Genomic DNA, 23,192 nt, shown 5'->3' on the forward strand with positions numbered 1-23,192 from the left:
TCTAAGTAGACAACGTCCACAGCCTTTCCCTCATCCACTTGGCAGGTCACCTGATCACAGAAGAAGATCAGATTAGTCAAGCAGGACCTGCCCTTCCTGAACCTATGCTGACCGGACTTGATCGCCTGGTCATCCAGCATGTGCTGCATGATGGCATTCAAGATAATCTGCTCCATAACCTGTCGCCAAGGCCAAACTGACAGGTCTGTAGTATGTAATAAAGTTGTGACTGCTTTCACTCCACAAAGTAACAGGGTTGAATTTCTTCGGCTATGGAACACAATACATTATTGAATATGGTTAAAGAAATGTTTCTCATGCTTTTGATCAGAAATTGAACCTTCAAATCAATTCTGATCTGTTATCTCTAGCTGTAGATCTCCAACTAAAATTTATCATGGCCACAGTCCTGTCTTTGATGACAACCAGTGGTATCCAACTAAAAATGTCTTCAAAACCAAGTTTGAATTTGAATGGCAAATAGGAATATCTCCTTAATGCCTTTATTTTGTCTGAGTGTATGTGTGTGTGTGTGTATGTTTGCTTTCAGCTACAATTTTAAGAGTTTCTCCAGTCATTCTGTGTAAGCTTAATGTTTCATTCCATTAGTAATGAACAAATCCACTGATTAACTGTGACACTAATTAAGACTCAACATAATCTTGAAAGGCTTCAGATTATGGGTTACTGCACCTGTAGTCTGGCATAAAATGTTGCCTTTGTGCCCAAGACAACTTAAAAGATTTTCTTGTATTATATGTTCACATTATATTTAAACACAAATTTTAATTTGATTTGACTTTCTATACAATTAAAGGAAAAATCTGACAAAATACTTTCGAGAAAGAAAGAGCTAGTAACTTCAGGGGCACTAGAGAAGCAACAAATGTCACTCCTCAGGGAAGATGCTTGGATGGACAGAGGAAGACTGTTTGACTATGATTAGAACTGATTGAAAGTCTCCTCTGGGAGAAACAAAATAAAATAAAAATCCTGCATAGTCTATAGCTGAAAAACATGATTTCTCTCCATGAAAGGCAGAACTTTTGAGTTCAAACCCCTTATTCTAGAGACTTGAAACTTTTTTACATGACACTTCTTATTGTGGATATTGGAATTAATGACTTAGAATATACAGTTGGTAGGCACAATGCTGTATTTTCTTCCTTTATCAAGATAATAAAACATTTTTTGCACAAAACAGATGAGAAAGAAAAATGAAGCCAACGGGAGAAATCTACACCAACTGGGTATTATTACCAAAGGAACTGAGAAAGCTGGTAAGAAATGTTTCCTGCATAAATTAGAATTATATTATGATGCCTGGTATCATACTTTGAAGCATATGTTATAAATAAAAGCCTGAGGGAAAAATGAAAAAGAAAAACAACACTTTGTAAAGTGGTTAAATGATCTTCTGGGAAAGCTGTCCTTTGGAGCTGATATGGCACAAACTCAGCGTGAAAATTAAGCATGAGAAGTATCGCAAACTGTGCACTAAAAAATGATCTTTACAAAATTTAGCAGCCAGTCCTAGTACCTGATTTAAAACAATCTTGAATGCCAAAATTTGTAAATACTCTTTCTACTTACTAGTTTTATCAATCATATTAAAATTAATGACTTCTAAATGAAATTCTAATTCTTTAAATTTGAATGATGAAAGCTAGTTTCCAGATTCTAACTTCTTTCATCACAGATGCCAGTAACAATAACTGATATTTGCAAAGAGGATTTCTTCCCAGCTAGGTTAAAGCAGAAATTTCTACTCTGTTTCTCTAGCTGCCTTTTATCTAGAAGGCACACAAAATCTTCTATGTTCTTTAGCCAGAAAAATACTTTTACAAGGCAATTTAGCATTATGGCACATGAAAAAGATGTGGCTGGGACATGGACAGGGAAGTGCATTTGCCAGAGGACCTGAGTAACTGTTAGTGACTTAAGTAATGTAGTTTCAGGAAAGACTAGGTGCTGCTGCTCCAACACTGCAGTGTGAGATTTTTATCAAGCATTTATCTCTAGCAGAATACAGTACTCTATATGGTTATATCACAATTGAGATCAAAAGAACAATAAGATTCACAATGCTCAGCTCCATTGACTTTTTAACCCACAGTATCCATTAGGTATTTCTTTTGTTCTCCATCTATTCTCACAGTCCCTTTAAGTATCAAACTCATTTCTCACCAGGAGTCATTTTTCATAACTGTTTCATGCATGACCTAAGTTTCACATCCTGTCCCCAAATCCTTTTGTGCTTTCTAATACCATTTTCCCACTCTCACTTTCTATCTCACACTTTGCCACCCTAGTTTTTACTTTATCATCTATGTCCTCACTGTGCATGAACTTAAAGCCCTTTAGGGAAGGTGCCTTACTGTAAGAGGCCTAATGAAGTGTGTGCAGTTTAAAAATAACATATACAAACCCTGAACATCTGTAAATATCTACACTGACCAAGCAGAAACAATTATTAAAGGCTAATAAATCTAAATACAATAAATAAATAAATAAAATAAATCTAAAATACAACTTTCTGCAATGACTTTTCTGGCCATAATCTCTTTCTGATTTGAGAAAGCCAAACAATTCGCTGTCAGGTCTAATAGTCCAAAAACAGTCAAATGACAACTACTTTGACTGCAATACAATGAAATCCTGCAAACCTTTTTTAGCTGCCATAGCTTGAAGGCAACATACCCAAAAGCACACCAACAATTGCCATCATTACTTGAATTTGGGTTTAATAGTTAAAAGAGGTCAGTTGTTCTGTAAAACATGAGTCAAAAAAGGGACAAGGCAAGGAAATTCTGCCTTCAGTAATACTGATATGAACCTTAACTAAGTCTACTGGCATCAGTAGAGTTACCACAGATTTATGGTGGCATACCTGAAGTGTAAATTTAGAGTAATCCATGCAGTACAACCTGACTTTTAAAAGTTTCAGGATGGCAGAGACACAGTTTCTGCACAGAAGATTTCAGTTCGTAATTCTACCGTAACTATTCTTCAGTAGCCTTTTCAACTATGGTGATGAATGACCAGAGTCTGCAATCTCCTTATTTTGCCAGACAGGAATCAAGCACAACGGAGGAAGTATCAGATGAGTAGTTGAGCATAAAATATATCCCATTTGCAAATACCTCAAGATAATAGAGCAGTCCAGATTTTACAGAGCAAGAGTGAATGAGCAATAAAACAAAATTAGCCAATGTCACAATTAAAGTGCATAAGATTAAAAAAAAAATGAAATCTAAAGCTCCCAATTGATGTTGAGACTGTATGCATACACTGAGATGCCACTACAGCTTGCTGCAACGTGTACTTAGCTCCACAAGGGTAATATGTACACCTCAGATATATTCACTTGATTTCCTGAATACAGGTGTAATGTTAAAGATCTTTAATTTGGCTTTACATTTTGTTCACAAACTGAAATAAAATAATTAAATTATTTCAATCCTTTACAAAGACTAAATAGTGAATAGCCTTTCTATTTAAAACAAATTAAACCATAAACCTTTGTTTCTGTGCTGCTTCCCTAAAAGATGTGCTGTTAGTCATAAAAAGAGAGTGAAGTAACAGGATTAAATTCTGTCATGCTTGTAAACAAGTTGGAAGAATGTAATGATGAATTCAAAGTGTTAATGAAGTTGTACTACTGATTTAAATCAATGACCAACATTTTGAACTAAGAGCAAAAATCAAGTAAGACAGGTACTAGGTGCCAGCAACAACTGTTTATGTTAGGTTTTATAACATAAACCTTATACAGTTATGGATATTATCCAATTCAAATGGTCTAAACACAAATTTGTACTGTAAGAACCCACTGAAAAATGAACCGACATAAGATCAATGAGGTTACTTGTAGTAAATATTGGTAAAATGAAAACTTTTTACAAAGACTGAAGAAATTTCACCTCATATGATGCTAGCAATGGTAAGAAGGAAAAAGAAATCACATAAAAAGAAAACCTGTAGGTTGCTGGATTGTGGATGGACTTTAAGACTAGGAGAGTCCAGTGAAAAGGGGAGGGATGAAAGATATCGAGTCTCAAAGTGAATCTTGAATTACAGAGAATAATGGAAAGAAGACAGTGCCAAAAAGTTGTGGGCAGAAGATGCAAAACTAAGGAGGACTAAGAAAGGGATTGTGTAGAGGACACAAGACAAATAGTTGAAAGAAAAAGAAAAAGATGAAAAAAATAAAAAAAGGGTCAAGGATGGAAACTAAAAACTCTGCAGTGTATATCTGCAGGCAAGATGAGAAACTTGTAATGTGAATAGCAAAAAAGTAGGCTAGGAAATAGGAGAAGCTCTATAAAGAAAAGAAAGTAACCTTGCATTTGTTTTATTTTGTTTTGTTTTGAAAGTTGGCTCATTTTAAGAAAGGGTACACAATGAAAGTAACTGAATTGTTACTCAGAGACACTGTGGCTACTACAATACACTGAGATACCAGTACGTTACATGACAGTGCAAAACAGGTATCAAAATCCAACATGAGTTCATCATGTTGTGATTACAGCTGTCTGAAATTTGATTAAGAAAACCTCTAGTTCTTCAAGACTGAATAATACCAAAATTATCTTTCAAAGGAGTGTTTAGGGGTTTTTTAAATAGAAATATTAATTTATACTTCTAAGGGGTGATGAGTGCCTTGACTAATATGAATGAAATAATTTCTGGTTTGATAATTCCTATAAAAAACAGTTTCAATACGAGTGTGCACAGAAAACTGTGAGGTGCCAAATCTTCATTAGCCATTTATGAACAAAGTCACTTGACATTTTGCCAAAGCTTTCCCCAATGGACAGTGTACGTATATATACAGCAAAAAACCCAAGACTTATTCTATGCAGATTTCAAGGGTGTCAATGATAACATAATTTTTAATGTTAAGTTATAATAGTATAAGCAGATCCATTGGCTACAACTGTTATACCCCTAAAACTTGAGATAGCCGTCATGAAATCTACTCTATCAAGTTTAATTCACAGACTTCTATACTGTGAAGTTTACATCCCTGGTGTTTTGGTAGACTATTATCATATCACTGAAATACTTCTGTTGTTTGTAAGGCATTCCAGGCTTGCAGGGGAAAGGGGCATTTTTAGCAGAATGCAATACAAATGCAGTCTGGGATACTGTAAATAATTTGTATAGTCCACAACCTCTCTTTAGATGTTCAAGAATTGATATTGACCAGAATACTTTCTAAATCTAAAGATGATGGCCTAGATACTGAATGACAATTTGCTGATAGCTGGCAATCAGAAAAATAAGAATATTAGCAGCTTCTTGCCTAGTTCTTTCCTGACCATTTATATTACAGACCTGATATTATGAGTAGGTGGAAAGAAGTAATACCAGATCTCTACTACGTGCTTCTTAAGACCTTCCAGGAAGTGCCCTGAGAAGAGGAGGCTGAGGGGAAACCTTATCACCACCTACAGCTACCTGAAAGGAGGTTTTAGAGAGGTGGGCAATGGTCTCTTCAGCCAGGTGGTAGGTGATAGGACAAAGGGAAATGGCACTAAACTGGTTCAGATTAGAAGTCAGGAAAAAAAATTTTCACTGAAAGAGCTGACAGGACCTGGAACAGTCTGCTGAGGGAGGTGGTTGAGTCACCATCCCTGGATGTGTTTAAAAAAAGGGTAGATGAGGTACTTAGGATAGGATAGGAATGGTTGGACTCGATGGTCTTAAAGGTCTTTTCTAATATTGTAATTCTGTGATTCTGTGAAAGGGCAGAGTTATGATTCAAACCTCACATCTGATAATATAGTCTTCTCATGGCTGCCAAAGAATTGTAGATAAGGCCTATATTTTAAATTCAACAAAATCTTCGTGTCATTTTAAAAAATGTGAATTAGACCAAATTTAGGTCCTGAGCAAACTGTACAGTATCATAGGTAAATGAGAATGTTTTTTTTAAAACTATATTCAAGTACTGATTTCCCTGGTAGCACGAGAACAAATGAATCTGTCAACTAATTAAAATGCTAGGCAGATTGCATATTTTCATTGTACGAATATTACTTAAAACTTGAAAGAGAAGTACTTATTATCAAATGCTAAAACCAATGTATTAAACTTATGAAGGTACACACACAAAGTTTAAGAAACACAACCTTGTAAAATCCCAGGGGGTGGAAATTTAATAGGATAATTAAATACTAATCTGTTACTGTTTTCAAGAAAAATTATCATAGGATTAAAAGCATTTGATATTAGATTTATGTTGCTTTTTCTGCCATAAACTGAAGTGTAAGAAAACACTTAAAGTTAAGCAAATCATCAAAATATGTCAAAACTATATATGGGGGTTTTTTAGTGTCACTGACCATTACAGGGTTAGATATTTTAGCCTCATCCTTGCTTGCAAAAAGAGAATGAAACATTACAGTTTAACTGTATGTCATCCCTACTCCTTAAAATACTCAGTCTTCTCCGACAGGTATAATGTAGGTTTTGATATTTTTACAATTAATTATTTAAAAAAGTAGTCTAATGTACTGGATAAATTGATACTTTTAATTTTGACTAACATTTTCTGGAATGCCTCAGGTTTTCTTTCAATTCTCTGTATATGTTAATTTTCATAGAATCATAGAGAATCATAGAATCATAGAATCATAGGGGTTGGAAAGGACCTCAAGAGATCATCGGGTCCAACTTCCCTGCCAAAGCAGCTCCCCAGCTCATATTGCACAGATAAGCGTCCAGATGGGTCTTGAATATCTCCAGAGAAGGAGACTCCATCACCTCCCTGGGCAGCCTGTCCCAGGGCTCTGTCACCCTCACTGGGAAAAAGTTCTTCCGCATGTTGGTGCGGAACTTCCTGTGCTCCAACTTGCAGCCATATCCCCTTGTCCTAAGGGACAATTTCTTTAAGGGAATTAAATTTCTTGGGTCATTTACATGGCAGAACTTTCTAAGCCCGAATTCTACCTTATAATTAGTAAATAAATTTATTTGCAATTATACTTTTTTTCCTCTCCTTCTCCCCACAACTCTTTTCCCAAACAAAATCGTGTGAAAATATTGAGTCTTCTAATAGTCTTATTTCTGAGTTAAACACTTTTGTGCCAATGAACTTTACATAACCATTCATAAGAGTTGTCCAATTGGTGTTCTGGCCCTCTTCTGAACATGAACTTAGTTTTCTTGTCTGGACCAGTGACAGAGAATGGGATATTTTTCTTGAATTATATAAAATCAAATGCTGATTAAAATAACCTCTCTTCAGTACTGGGACAGGTATTTCTACCGGGTATCAGCAAGTTTCTGTACAGCTATATTCTTCTACAAGGCAAAGTAAAAAAATGTTAAGTGATGTTACAAAAAAACCAAAAACAAACAAACAAAAAAAACCCCTTGTCAGAACTGCTATATAAGCCTCAGAGGTGGAACAAACATAAGAAGATTATCATATGCAAATTCTTCAAGGCAATCATTTGAATTTTCTAATACATTTCAGAAGCTCTTATCTGTGCTATCAAAGCCCAGAGTATGCAGCTGCAATAAATATGGAAAGATCTAAACTTCAGTCTGTGGGATTGCCTTTTTCTTCAGGAAGCAGTTAATATTAAAATGCATTGCACCTATAAATACTGTCTTTCTTGTATCCGGTGTCTTCAGGTCTGGAATATCCAAAGATAAGAATTTGTTTGTAACTGAAATTAGAACACCTCGCAGTTGAAACAATTATGACCTTGAATATGATTCCTTGCATCTTATGTATCATACAGCAAGTCCTTTCAGAGTTACATATAAAATTGTATTTTTATTTAAATTGTTTCACATGTATATATAATTGATTACATTCTGGCTGTTACTAATGCCTGACTATGAGCAACAAGGAATAAACTGAAAATGGGTCTTCACACCAGGAAGCAGTTTAATAACAAGAGAGAACTGGTAAGAAAAGAAATTCTTTGAGTGAAAAACTGTGCTTCCTGTTGCTTCAGCACTTGGTAAAAACAAGATGCAATAGCCATGGTTGTTCACCCTGGACAGTATGCTTGAGTTAAAACTTTAAAATGTTCAAGTTTTTTGATAGCTTTTTGAAAACAGATGACTGTCATTATACCCTCTTACAACCTTTTGGCAATGAAATATTGAGGTTCCAACAATGTCTGCATGTGTGCACTTGTTTAAACATTTTCATTTATCATTCAGATTGTGAATGGAAAAGGGGAAAATAGGAAGTTTTAACAGAAAGTTCTCAATATTCTTCCTGAGAACATAACGTTGAATTTTTTTTTATTTTTTACACTAAGGACTTGGCAACTGAAACTCAATAATCAGATATGTTAATGTCACTGATCGTCAAAAACCTCAATTCATGCACGGTCACTGCTGCATTTACTTTGTATTCTTAGTATAAGTAAAGAGGCATGATAATTTACATCAGATAACACTTTGGCATACACACAGGGACCCGATGCATTTGGTGCTTTATGTGACCCTGTGTCAATCTTAGTGCATTTTGAGAAAGAATTACTGAGAATGAACATCAGAAAATGATTGTCATTATAAGAATTTACTGGAAGTACTTTAATTAACACTTCTTTATATTACTATGCAAAAATATCAGCAGTTAAAATTATACTGGATTTTAGGATTTACTTAGTTTAAGCTTAAAGGTCTCCTTACCTTCTATAGCTGAGAGTAAAACACGAGAATGATCATATGCAATTACATTCGCATATCTGTTCTTTGGTTTGTTTACTTCCAGGTTAGAGTGTTCCCATGTGAACTGTTGACCAGGATCAATAGACTTCAAAAGAGAATGAGAAGAAAAGAAAAAGAAAATTTTAGCTAAAGTCTTCATACTTGTTATATTTATGATTAGAAAGGATATGTTCCCATAGTTTAGTCTGGAAATATTTTGCTTTTAAAAGAAAAATATGACTTTGAGACACACTGTAACATTATATAAAGCATTTTGTACACATGCATCTGAAATTTCTACCAGGAATTTAAAACATAAACTGTTTAAATCCAAGTCTTTCTCTTCAGAAAGGCAAGGATATACTATGCTATCTATCTTCTTTTCTTATCTTTTAACTTAGTTTGGTGAGTTATGGGTTCAACCATAACACAGAATGAAAACAATATCAGAAATTTCAAAAACACTGCGACGAAGGGTAATAAATATTTCTGTCCTTCTCTATTACTAAGTGCACACGTTCAAAAAAGTCAGTGTCTTGTTTACTAAATAAACTCCAAATATTCCTGAAGAAGTTTTTTCCAGAAGAAAAATACTGTTTCTGTTCTTTGATTTTGATGCCAGGACAATGCATGATACCAGTGTTGCTCAGGGAACCAACTGTATGTCATCCAACAGCAACATAAAGAGACTTGGTTTTTATTTGAGTCATACATAGGAGAGCAGTTCAGGCATATTTGAAATTTTAACAATTTCTTAGTCATACATATAATTATGTGGTCCTTGAATCACTGGTTATTTCCTGCTTCCAGGATGGAGATACTGAAGCTTGTCCCATACTCCATCCTTCCTCTGTAAGAAGACCCCAGGCTCTACCACTTACATTTACCTCTATGGCTAGGTTGTACATACAGCTGGGTAAATATAAACCACATACAAGATGGTACCTGCTAATGCCCACTGTGGTAGGGGTGATATGAAAAGTCATCTCATACTGAGAAGTCACAATTAATCATGCATTAGTTTACCTTCCCTTTAGAGACCTTAAAATTGGTTCATCAGCATATACATGCAACTATGTTTTGCAGTTCATGCCCTTTGCTTAATCCTGGTAATAAGCTGCAGCTCCCCATGCCAGGTTGCTGCAAATTATAAAAAACTAATGACACAGATAAGCCTAGATAGGGCAGTTCACCCACACTGTGTTCATTTTCCATGAGCAGCCCAGGAACAAAGCAGAAGTTGGAAGCTCCATGCTGCCCCTACCCCATCAATCTGGCGGTTTTGCATCACTTATCCCACTTATCCTGAGTGCAGTAGCTGAGACAGTGTGTGGCAGATCCTCCCTCAAGAGGAAATGGGGCAACAGGACTTTGTAGAGGAATAAGGAAGAAGTTAACTGCTTGGAATAATTATGAAGGCCATGAAAATTTTACTTGGATTTGATTTGCTTTAGTTACATTGCCATATGTATTAGCAGAAATTCAGAAGGTATTCTTAAATCATAGAATCACAAAATCATAGAATGGTTTGAGTTCGAAGGAACCTTAAAGATCACCTAGTTTATAACCACGGGCAAGGATACCATCTACTAGACGCTTTGCAGCTCTGAATGAATACGATTTTTTTAATTTCCAGACAAATTTCTTCCACAAAGATTTTTTTTTTAAAGCACTATTTTGTTTCACAATCTTAGCAATTTGTGGACTATGCTTAATATATCTTACTACACTATAGCATAAATATTATAGAATATTACGATTATAAAGCTATTGTCTTAATACAATAATTATCACTTTTTTAAAACTGTTAATGGCATTTTTCAGGCTGATTGTATTTTGTTTTCATATATAGGAACAACTAACTACTATCCAATTTATACTCAGCTACTTGCAAAAGTAGGCATTCCTTCTGAGTGGTGCCTAAGACTAAACATAGGAAGCAGATCTTTCCAATATTAGGTTTTGGTCCTTCTCTGATCAAAACATTACCTTCTTCTGACTACACAGTAAAATTAATATTTATTAGTAAAGCAAGTATTTTTACTCTGTAAAATTTTGTTTCTCTTTTATTATGATTTAATTTAATCACAGTAATGTTTTCCCTCTGAGATGGATGTCTGATAGGATTTTGAAGCAGGTAAGCACTTCTTTACTTAAAACCACTTTTTTTTTTTTTAATCTTTCCTACTAAGTGTTCTTCATTTAACCTAAAGTGAAAAAAAACCCAACTTGGATGACAATTCCACCAGCGCTGGGAAGAAGAGAGTTGTATACATATACAGTATACTTAAGACATGTAATGTATCATCTGACCAGCAATTCATCTGCATCATATAACTTGCAAAGTAATTCCATTTGCATAATGACTTATCTCAGCAAGAATCTCCCTTCTTTTCCTTTTTGAGTGAATGGAGGTGAATAAGATAATTTCAAACATAGATAAGATAATAATTTAAAACATAAACACAGTAATTTAAAAATAAAAGAAGATGCTCTCAATAGATGAGTTCATTATATGAAGCAAATTTTAAATAAATTCAATTCTTTAGGAACAAAGCACCTCTACCTGTGACTCCCTAGCAAGTATTTTTTTTTAGAAGGAGATATACAAGCATAAGGAGATAGGCAGCCCATTGCCCCATAATGAGACAATGATGCTCTGTATTGTTCTAGATATATGACTGAAGGAGACTGATCTTTCTGATTTTTACCTACAGTGCCCCAATATTCTGAAATTAGTTCACAATATAAGATACCACATACACTTTCTCTTCACACTTGACAAGAAAACTTCAAAATAAATGAATAAACTGACTGACTAACATGCTGCTAATTTCAACTCTGGACTACAGGACTTGGTCTTTACCATATCAAAAATGAAAAGAATGTACATAAATTTTAAAAGAAATCAAACCACAAAAACAAAACTGAAAAAAAGAGTAACATTTATTCAAAAATATAACTACTTGCAAACATAAAGTTTAAGCTGTATTTTTGTATATACAGAAGCATGTAGAAAACTATGGTCTAAGTTGAGACTTCTCCATTATGAGAAAGAGATTCAACTCTGCATTATACATATTGTTAATGTAAATTTATAGCTTACTTAGAAAACTTTACAGTTAAAGCTTAGCTTCAGCTGTTCAGTATTCTTCTTCCCTGTTCACTCTTTATTGTTTAAGTGATCTAAAGCCACTTTTTGATACCAAGTGGAAAAAAAAAAATCAAATGAAAGCTTTCTCTGTTAGCTATTGTAGAAGTAGATGGGGATATGCTCATGACAGCAGCACAGTATATTCCCAATTCACTTCTTTGTATGATGTATGGCCAGATGGTGTAATTCAGTGATTAATATTTAGGCCTGCATGCAGACATAGTTAACATAAATTATGTCAAAACCACGGAAATGGACTAAACTTTAATCTTCCCTGTTTTTCTCACCAATCCAAACCACTTTGTGGCCTTACTATCCTCCCACAACGCATTGCTTTGGCAAAAGAAAGTTAATCTATATTTCCTCAGACTTAATAGCCACACTGGAACAAAGAGTTAGAGTGGTATTGGCAGACGCATTTCAGAAGTGTGAAAGACCAATAACTCATGAATAACAAGTCTGTACTAACAGTTTTAATGAGTGCCTTAATGGTTTAATGGATGGTACTTTAATAGGATTTCTAGTATATTCATTCTGAAAGCTTGCCTTCAATATACCTCTCATTAACAAAGAACTGGATTTCTTCATAACATAACTGGATTTCTTCATAACATAAATAAATAAATAAAAATATCAGTAATACTCTTACTACCCTCCCATACTTTGACTAATCTTTCAGCTATTGTGTTCTAAATGTTTGGCTTCTGAAAAAAAGTTGGATTTGTTACTGGGAAAAAGACTTGAGCAATACTTACTGGCACAATGCACCATCCACAAAATAGTTCTATGAGTCATGGCAACCAAAAGGTGTTTCCAGAAGATTTTCAAACAAGCCCCCCACAATAAACTCTGTACCTGCTCATTGTGAAGTTTTCCTGTATGCTACTTAAGCAAGAGACAAATGTTCCCTGCTGTGATCATGCGTCTTCCAGGAGTATATCCTGGCACAGTACTGGGGAAGGAGTAACTATGACAAAATGTCACCTTCCTGCTGTCAGCTGTCATATGCCTGTGTGCCCTGGAACAGTGCTCTACTAAGGGTCACTATGCCAGCAAATTAAGAGCCAAAAGGTTTGAGTCTGTGCGTTGTGGGTATTGTGAGCTACCGTGCAGGTTTCACAAGCCCAGAGGGACATGTCCTGTAAAGAATTTCCTAGCACTGTACGTGCTGTGTTTGAGGTTCAAATGAAATTATCACATAGTTACAGAGAAACCTAAGACCAGGTAGAGAAAGAAGATTGAAAAAGATGAATTTGAGAGGGTGTCAGTGCAAATACACTATACAACTGGAGAACGTAGTCAGCTACCCATAAAAATGAACACTTTGACCCTCTTTCACCAATGTTGGTGACTGAGATGAGAATTTCATAGCATAGCTGATGCATCTACAATAGGATGCTACTGTGTTGTCCTAACAGAATGAGATTTACAGACTGCATTGCCACAAGAATGACTACCAGATGCATCAACATTAACACACAATCATGGCATCTTGCCAACTGGAATTATATTTTTTCTTTTAAAGGTAGAGTTTTTCAGATCACACTGTCAAGGCTACCACTTTCAAGAGACATGGGTTGACAAACCCACATTATTTGTATGACCAAATCTTTGGAACTCAGATATAAGTTTGCCACCTGCTCCTAAAAGCAGTTAAAAACACCTGGATGAGACATTTGCTGTTGAGTCTTAAAGAAGTCACCAAACTGCTCAAAAGCAGCTGGAAACAGAACAACAGCTTTTGCCAAACTTTGCTAAATTTTGCCAAACTTTGCCAAAAGATATTTCCTTGACAATATCAATCTAACATTCTTATGACCAAATGAGATAATGTAAATCTTTATTCTAATGGAATCAAACAAGCTATATATACATATGAGTGAAGTACACTCTAAGGAGAAAATTAGCCATTTGAATCCATGTTTGAAGGAGAGTCTTTATTACATTATAAAAAAATTAGAAAGTCTAACATTTTAACAATAAATCCTAGTGGCTTGCATTTCTTTGCCTCCAGTCTTAAGTGTAATTTATTTATTCCCCATCTGCAATCAAAATCCTTTGTCCGTGATATCATAGCCACTTGTGATGGAAACAATTTTGTTTTGAAAACAGAGGATTACATTCACCTTCCGGTACAAAATAAGTATCAGGAACAAAAGAATACTTGAGCAATGGAAAACCTTGCATAGTTAAAAGATTTTAATGCTGAAATCCTCTTGTTGCTTTGTTCTATATGCTACATGAAATACAGGAGCTCTTAAACACTAAACTTCGTAATTGTTTCAAAGGACACATTGGTGCTGCTTTAAATATTAAATGTATTTTAAAAGCACAGACAACATTTATTTTTGAAAAAAAGGAGTAAAGGCATGAAATTCTTCCCTGATTCTTTCATTTCTCTCCATAAGCCCCCTAACAATATTGCAAATGAACCTTTCTAAAAAGCCCCAACGATACTGAATTTTGCCTGTAACGACCTACATATTCTGTCCTTGAATAATTTCTCTTGCAACAAGAACTGGACTACTTTTCTCTTCCTACACAAACCACTGTTTTCAATTGCGCAAAATAAACCTGACATTTATTACAGTATTTGACTATTTAAACAGTCTCTGTGGAATTCCTTGGCAAAATAGCACTAGGTATCAGTCCAAAACCTAGCATCCTAATATGATAATACCAGCTTTCTTTTATCTGAATATTCTTTTAATTATATAGCACAAACAAATGCTGTTATCCCAAGGAAGCATTCACAGCACAAAGGAAGGACATAACACGCTAGTATAAATCTCGAATATTGCTACTTCGGATTCCTCCATTATGCCTTTAAAATACTCTGTCATAACTACCCTGCTGGCTTGGGTACTACCCTAGGTGGAACTAAGCACCAAGCAACCTAGGTGAGTGCAAGAACATATGTGCTATTAATAAGAATACAAACAACTTTTCATCGTTCACTGACCAGACTAATTGTTTCTCAATAAATGGAGCACATCCAACGAAAGTAAAGTTGCAGAATACCAATAAATGTTGTTTGTAATATTAGATAAGAGGAAACTGCTGTAAAGATAAAGAATAGAAGACAAATTTTTGCTGAGAAGAAATTGATTTGTGCATATAAGTCACTATTATCTGTAATAATATGGCAGTTAAGTGCAGCTGTTTCTTTGGTATAGATTCATTCAGTAGGTTATCTATTCTTCACGGTCTTTTAAAGTGGTTTATATCAATAATAAGTTTTATACATCCTTGTACTATATAAAATTCATTGTGCTTTAGTGACCAGTGTTTATCTTGTTGCACTTAAGACACAGAAAGATAAATGTACTATATTCAGTAAATTGTTTTCTCATTACAAATCCTGCCCACTGATACTGAAAACTATAATAAAACTTGTAATAGTACAGCAGTGTGGCACAGAGTCAAAACTCATCTTCATTTTTTCCAACAGTCAGTGTTAAAGTAAAAGACTGGATGTAATTCACAGAAAGATGCCTGATGTAGAAAAACATTAAAATTATATACAACTTCTTGTAAACATTAGTTAACCAGTGTGTATGCGCACACACACACACACATACAGTCTAAATCATACAGTAACACACAGAGGCCAGTAAAGTAATTTGTGTGCTACAGTGACAGTTTCTCACACAAAAATGTTATGAATCTGGATCTACTTCCTAAAGGGTGTTAAGGTATGACTATAGATCCTGGATAGTGAATATGAAAGGAAGCCATCCAAAGGAACCTTGATAGGCTGGAAAGGTGGGCCCCGGGTGAACCTAATGAGATTCAACACTGCAAAGGTGTTGCACATGGGCTGCAGGAATCCCAGACATACACACAGACAGGAGAACTCCTTCACAGTAGCCCTGCTGAGAAGGACCTGAATATCATGGTGGATGGTAAACTTCACATGAGCCAGCAGTGTGCTCTTGCAGCTCGCAAGGCCAATGGTATCCTGGGCTCCATCAGAAGAGGGGTGGCCAGCAGGGACAGGGAGGGGATTGTCTCTCTCTACTCTGCCCTCATGAGGCCCCATCTGAAGGTCACTGTGTCACAGTGAAAGCCACAGTACAAGAAAGATGTGGAACTGTTGGAGAGGGTTCAGAGAGGGCCATGAAGATAATTAGAGGACTGGAGCACTTCCCCTATGAAGAGAGTCTCAGGGAGCAGGGCTTGTTCAGGCTAGAGAAGAGAAGGCTGCAGGGGGACCTTACTGCAGCCTTCCAGTACCTGAAGGGAGCTTATAAACAGGAGGGGATCAACTTTATAAAAGGGTAGATAATGGCAATACAAGGGGGAACAGACTAAAGCTAAAGGAGTGAAGGTTTAGATTAGATATTAGGGGGAATTTCTTCACAGAGAGAGTGGTAAGGTGCTGGAACAGGTTGCCCAGAGAGGTGGTGGATGCTCCATCCCTGGAAGTGTTCAAGGCCAGGTTGGATGGGGACCTGGGCAACCTTGTGTAGATCCAAGCCAGAAGTTGGTGACCCTGCCTGTGGCAGAGGGTTGGTACTTTCCAATCCTTGGGGTCCCTTCCAACCCAGACCATTCTATGATTCTGTGATTCTATTTTACACAAGGCCTGGGAATCTGCTTTGGAGAAACAGATTTTCTGTTCTATGTTACAGTAGGACATGACTTTACAAATTCATCAAGGGTATTGCATAAAGTATGCAGAACATTACTGTTCTGATTCAGTTGATCCCCATGACCATTTTTCATTGTTAAATTCTGAAGGCTTAAGAAGGACATACAATATAAAGGTCAGTTTCTTATGAATATGGCTTTCTGCTTAGCAGCTGTCAAGTCCATATGGAACCTTGCATTACATAAAAATCCCAGTGAAATTGCCAAAGTAGGCAAAAGCTTCATAATAATCAGTTGGGGTGAAGAATGTTGTCCTTAAATTAGGGAATACAAAAGAAGAATGTGACATAAACGGTATGTCACGTTAACAAGGTAAAACAACATTTAGTTAAGCATAGTTTATGAAGGATTGTGAAAAGTAATGATTTAGAAGTAGAAATTAACTTCATTGTGAAGATGACATAACATTATCCATGCTAAAACTACAAAATTACTTTATCCAACAGGTGAACTGCAAGTTTATTTGAATATTGCAATAGCTATAATTTTAAGGCTTGGCCCCTGTTCTCCCATGAAATATGGTATTCAAGATAAAGTTGTGGGAGAAGTATGATAGAAGTCTTCACTTTTCTGATGATCACCCCCTTCTAATTTCTGGGATAGAAGACCTGAGGAAAACAGTATGGCACTATGAAATACCTTCTGATTATTTGTAAGAAATCCTCCAATTGATGACATTGAAGCTTAGAAAATATTACACAGCTGGAAGATGGTCTACCCTGCAGTAGACACTCCTTTTACCACATCATAGCAATGAAGGAGTTTAACTGTTGTTTGTTGTTTGGTTTTTTTATTTTTTATTCTGATAATATATAGTTTATACTATACATACTACTTAAGGGTTTTTTTATACTATACATACTACTTAAGTTTTTTGCAATAACTATGTTTTGGGTTTGTGTGGCTAGTGGGAGAAGCTTTTTGCCACAGGGGGAAGATGTTAAAATCCTGTCAGACACCAGAAGGGGGAGGAGGTGATCCAAGAGCCAGAGCAGAGATTCAGCCAGTGAAGAAGACCATGGTGAGGCAAGATGTCCACCTGCAGCCTGTGGAGGACTCTACATTAAAGCAGGTCAAGGCACCTGAAGGACACTGTGATTCCATGGGGAGCCCATGCTGGAACAAGATCCTGGCAGGACCTGTAGCCTTGTGGAGAGAAAACCCCACCCTGGAGAAGGTTTGCTGGCAGTACTTGTGACCCCATGTGGGATACATGCTGGAGCAGTCTGTTCCTGAATGTCTGCAGCCCATGGAAAGGACCCTTTGATAAAGAAATTCATGGAGGACTATCTCCCACGGGAAGAACCCCATACTGGAATAAGGGAAGAGTGTGAGGAGTCGTACCACTGAGGTGGAAGGAACAGCAGAGATACATGCCAGGAACTGACTGCAACCCCCATTCCCTGTCCTGCTGTGCTGTTTGGGGGCAGGAAGTGGAGAATTTGGGAGTAAAGTAGAGTCTAGGAAGAAGGGAGGGGTGGGGGAAGGTCTTTAAGATTTGGTTGTACTTTTCATTATTTAGTTTTGCACTATATTAAATGAGATTTTTTTTTTCTAAGTTGAGTCTGTTTTGTCTGTGAGTGGTCTCTCACTGTCCTTACCTCGATTCACAAGCCTTTCATTATATTTTCTCTTCCCTATCCAGCTGAGGTGGGGAGTGATAGAGTGGCTTTGGTGGGCATCTGGCCACCAGCCAGATGGACTGCTTTCAAAACCAGACGGGAAAAGGATGTAGTTTGGACTTATTATTTCTTGAATGGCAATTTCAGATTCCTTTTCAACTAGATTTAACACAGCACACAAAGGAATGTATGGACAGGAAACAACCAACCAACCAAAAAACCAACCAACCAAATTTCCTAAAGTAACAAAAAATCCCTACTTCGGAAGCTTTGTGTCAGATGAATGGAGAATACTGGCTTGAGGTTGAATTTATTTGAAGAAAGAGATACTGTTTTCTTTTATGGATCTAGTCCACAAAAAAATTTTCCTTCCCAAGGGGGGGTTTGTAAGGAAGTTAGGGGGTTTGACTGGAAAATTATTTCAGAATGTATAAATCAGCAGAGGAGACAGCATATAAATGTGGATTCTCTCCAGCAACTTTTTAATCTCATTTGGAAGTAGTGAAGAGACAGAGAGGTTTCTGCCTGTCTGAAAAGAAAGTGAAAACAGGCCAGGAAGTGATACTTGTATGCAAGTTTTGAAAAACAAACTTGTATGCAATTTTGATCAAAAATTCTAGTGAAAAGATGCTGGACAGAACATGAGCAAGAATGGAACAGGACCAAATATACAAATACTTCTGAAGAGCTGGAAAAGGTACATGTACTATTAAATGATCTGTTAGAGTTGTGAATCAAGTAATTCTTCTGAAGTGGCAACTAAAGTAGGGTGTGCTAAAGAATAATTAAAACATCATTTTGAAATAACTCCTTAAAGAAATTCTACAAGCTGACTGAGAAGTCAGTGTGTCATCAGGAAACTCTGTGTGTGTGTATATATGTATTATTTTATGTTATCACAAAGCTTTCATAATGGTGTTTTATGTTAGCCTATTTTGGAGTAATTTCACAAATGTAGTGTACGAAATTCCATCAAAATTAAAATAATGGAATGCAAAGGAGGAACAGGGCATTAAGGGAAAAAAAACCCTTCAGTAATATCAGATGAAAAATGTTGTTTTCCACAAATTGAAATTAACTGGAAGACTTGTTACTATCAATAAAGGTCAATGTTTTCCTCCTGCATGCTATACTTCTAACTCCTGAAGATGAAAAACATCTCTTCTTTCTCCTGTATCACAAGTTCAAACCTAATCTGAAGTGACAATAACTGTACTGTTACCATCTGTACCCATTTCTGCCTGGGAATCAAATAGTTGCTTTTAAGGGACATTAGTGAGGGCTACCACTAAAAGAGAAGGTTCTAATCTATGACCACGAATGTTCCCACCAGCTCCCTTATGCTGGCACTAGAGCTCGTGCAATCTTGTGGTGAGCTAGTTCAGGGCATTGATCCAACTGAAAACAGCAAAGACAAATAAAACAATTCATTTTCCACTGAATCTATTCCCTGAGATAATCCTTGAACAGCTGCACATGTGCTCATGCCAGGATTGGCACAAGAGAGACAACAGGAGTGCACAGCCAAGAGAGGGAGATGACTTACAGTGATCGTCAAACTGCAGTCTTAGTCCAGTGCCTAGAGTAGACCACGAAATCAAATAGTTATTTCTTAATAATTCTGTTTCAAAATTAATGAACCTAGAACTACATGGAAATTAAGTGGTATAATAGTAATGTATATTAAGTATTAATATTCCAAGGAATTTGCCCATAGTACAACTGCAAATGATTGTCAAATTACTACCAAATGTTAGCTTATTTTTATGGTGAACATTCTGTTACATAAATTTCCCTGTTTGATTCTTTATATGCTACAGTCTTTGTACTTAGGAACATGTTCTGTCAAGCCTTTTAAAGTACTTTGGGCATTTACAGGATCTCTGTACCCTGCAGTCACATATTACTATGGAATCAACATGTGAAAGTCTTCTTCAGTGTTTTTTATGGCACTGTCAGTGTTTGTATGAACCTTCAAATGCAATGAATGTGTAGTCCCTAAAAAAAATCAAAGTAGCATGGGTTGTTACTCCACCATGCTTACAAAGTCTGGGGGAGTTTTAAGTAACAATCAGCGACACAACTGACAATAAAGAAAATTCTGTACCAGTGATCCCTGTGGAAGCTGTTAATCCTTGGATCACTGACACGGCTGTCCATAGCTGCTCTAAAGAAGCATTATTTTTCTGATGGTTCAGTGCATACTTTATCCACGGATTTTTGACAGAGACCATTTTGGCACTGAAGAAACAGCTATAATTTACTGTGTAATGGATGGCCATCTAGATTTCTTTAGCCACAAATTACTGACATGAAAGGCTGCTACCCTCCACAGTACCAACTGGAAGGTATATTCCATGGGTTACTGACAAGGTGGCTTGGTAAATAATTGTTCTTTTCCAGTTAAATTCTTTTATGCTTTTATAGACCAACATTCACAGATTATCAGTGTGGCACTATTGACACAATGTCTTGAAACTGTTATATTAGGAAAGTCACCAGGCAGTTGAAAATTGTTTTAATCCATGCAAAATTAACACAGTGGACTTTAGCTTCTTTGGATCTCATACTGTACATGTCCTGTCAACATTATGGATGAGATGTTAAAAATAATCTAAGAAAATGATTGTCAAAAGATTGTCATCTTTTAACTGCAGAGTAAATGGATGCTTGCCTATATGAAAAAGAGAAAGTGCTGCATCATTCACCCACTACTTGAAGTCCATGCCCATGGAATGTGCCTGAGATATATCCTTATAAAAAGAGAATAGAGCAGCCACCTAACCAACAAGGTCATTTTACATGAGAACTTTTATTATGGTTTTAACATGAAACAAAACTGACGCCATCAGGGTTGCTACATAGCAAAGCCTAGAGAGATGAAGGATGAAATTTTAAACAATTTAGAAAATCAGGAAGTGGGGAAAATTACCTCATACTCCTGTGAGAACTTCAAATTGTCATTTGCTTTCAATCTTTCAATATGATCTGCAAGTTCCAAGATAGGTATTGGGGGGTGACTGGCCATACCTGTTGAACAAGAAAGGAGAATAGAATTTAAAGTAAACTACAGTGATGGAATTGCTCTAAAATTTAGAAAATGCAGTAGTTATAATGGCTATAAATGTGTAAGTAGTAAAGATGTTATATGTGAGAGAAGCAGGCAAATCGTTTGGTTACTCAAAGCAGGACATGCTCTGGATAGATGAGCTCTGAAGCCAAATTAAGAAGTCACCAAGCATATTCCCAAAGCTAGCATTCCTAGTGTAGAGGAAAAAGTTACTGCAATGAGTTAATGAGGTTAGCTAGGTACAGAAGAATGAGACATTTAGACCTAATGTCGACCTCTGCTTTGAGTAATGACTCTTAATGTCATTTCAAACTCCTCCTGCACTGTATGAAATGGAAACTCCGTTGAATTAGATGAGGAAAGGTGAGCTGAGAAACAGATACTGAAAGAGCCCTAAAAGGGAAAGAATAGTGTTTTGACAGAAAACAAAGTGATGTATGCATAATCAAGAAAAAACGAAGAATGAAGGTTACCAAGGTAACCGTAGACACCTGAACCTGCAAAGGAAATGGTAAAAAAACCAAAGAAACCTCAAACCAACATAAAGCTAATTTATAAAGGAAATTATAAAAAATGAAATGGATATCTTGAGGAATAATAATAATAATAATAATGCATCAAGGTCTAGAGGACTGACTACATATTCTAAGTTAGAAATACTTGAATATTTTATGAAATTTTGAGGTGACTGACATTCACATGCAGCTATGAATGACTAGCATAACATGCACCATTGCTTTTAGACAACAGTCACTGAAGACAAGATTGGACACCAGACAGCTAGAACTTCAAAAATGTTTTCACTAGTAGCAGATTGTAGAGGCAGGGGTTGTACAGCTTGGCTGGACACACATACTGACTGCACTAGTACCTTAAAATATGCTTAATCTGAAACCCCATTTATCAACCCCCAAAAGTACCTACAATCTACTTCAGGTGTAAACATCTTTGTCCACTGATGAAGATACCGAGTGAAAAAGAAGAGCTAGGGATCAGATAGAGATGGGTGCGTGTAGAAGGGAGTATAGGGAAAGCAAGGCAAAAGAAAGACAGAAAAGATGTGGGGTCAACTAGAACAATCTGCCAGCTGAAGATTTGCCAAGCAAAAATTTGTGAACATCTCTGTTTCACTCTATTAGTCTTCATGACCCTTCTCCAAAATGCTTACATTCTTCTCTTCATGCTTTATACTACCACACCTAGAATGAAAATGAGTTTCAATTGCTTGTGCAAAGAAATCAGAGCTGGCTGGAAATATTAAGCTAGTGAACCCCAGGATCTCTTCAAATTACAAAGGAAAAACAGTGATGACTCAAGGGGGCTCAAGCTGGAAGCCATGTTGCACAATGCAGTTTGCTTTGTCACCGTGAATTTCAAGAGCATGCCTAAGACAGTTAACTTGCATTTCCTGTGACACAGCTGAACATGACCATGTGGTTACAACACAGTCATACGATAGCATGTTTGGTTTTGTTTTTCCTTTTTTTTTTTTTCTTATTTCTCATTTTCTTTTTTGATTCTTTGACATTTCAGGCATAATACTAGTGTCCAAAGTAATGTCCAGCAGCACCGGCCCTAATGCTTCTGACCCTATCTGTATATATATTTATATATTACCTTCATAGTACATATGTGATGGTGAGACATTATTTAAAGTAGGTATTAAGGCAAACTGTCAGTCAATCTGTCAGTCAACTAACAAAACAGGATATTCAAATATAACGGCAAAATTTCTTAAAAATGTCAATTAGCACATTAGTCCATAAGTACTAATTTATTTTAATCAGTTCTGGTTGTCTCCCATTTTCTTAAAAATGCCACTTAATAGAACTTGGCTATTCTGTAAGTGTGGGTGACAATCGTCTAATAATTACACTGATTGATCCAGATCAAGCACCCCTATGGAAAATATGTAAGTGAAAAGGCACAAGAGAAATCTAGATTAATCCAGAAATGGAGGTGGACTGATGTACATCTAAAACAGTGCTTGAACAGAGAAAATAATAGAGAC

The 23,192-nt window shown here is 36.2% G+C and overlaps 1 protein-coding gene across 3 annotated transcripts in view; it reads right to left on the minus strand.

Moving 5' to 3' along the window:
* Positions 1-23,192, minus strand: part of PTPRD (protein tyrosine phosphatase receptor type D) — a gene marked incomplete at both ends in the record, with an annotated part of 295,416 nt that overhangs the window by 51,554 nt on the left and 220,670 nt on the right. For 2 of the 3 annotated variants that reach the window (XM_084278300.1, XM_084278298.1), the window contains 2 exons: positions 8,665-8,788; positions 21,044-21,141. In XM_084278300.1, coding sequence (XP_084134426.1) covers positions 8,665-8,788; positions 21,044-21,141 — 222 coding nt within the window. Of the gene's footprint in view, positions 1-8,664; positions 8,789-21,043; positions 21,144-21,638; positions 21,679-23,192 lie in introns of all 3 variants that reach the window. The other variant, XM_084278299.1, reaches the window with a different exon arrangement.

The sequence above is a fragment of the Gallinula chloropus genome (genome assembly GCF_964237585.1).
Source record: "Gallinula chloropus genome assembly, chromosome: Z".
NCBI lineage: Eukaryota > Metazoa > Chordata > Aves > Gruiformes > Rallidae > Gallinula > Gallinula chloropus.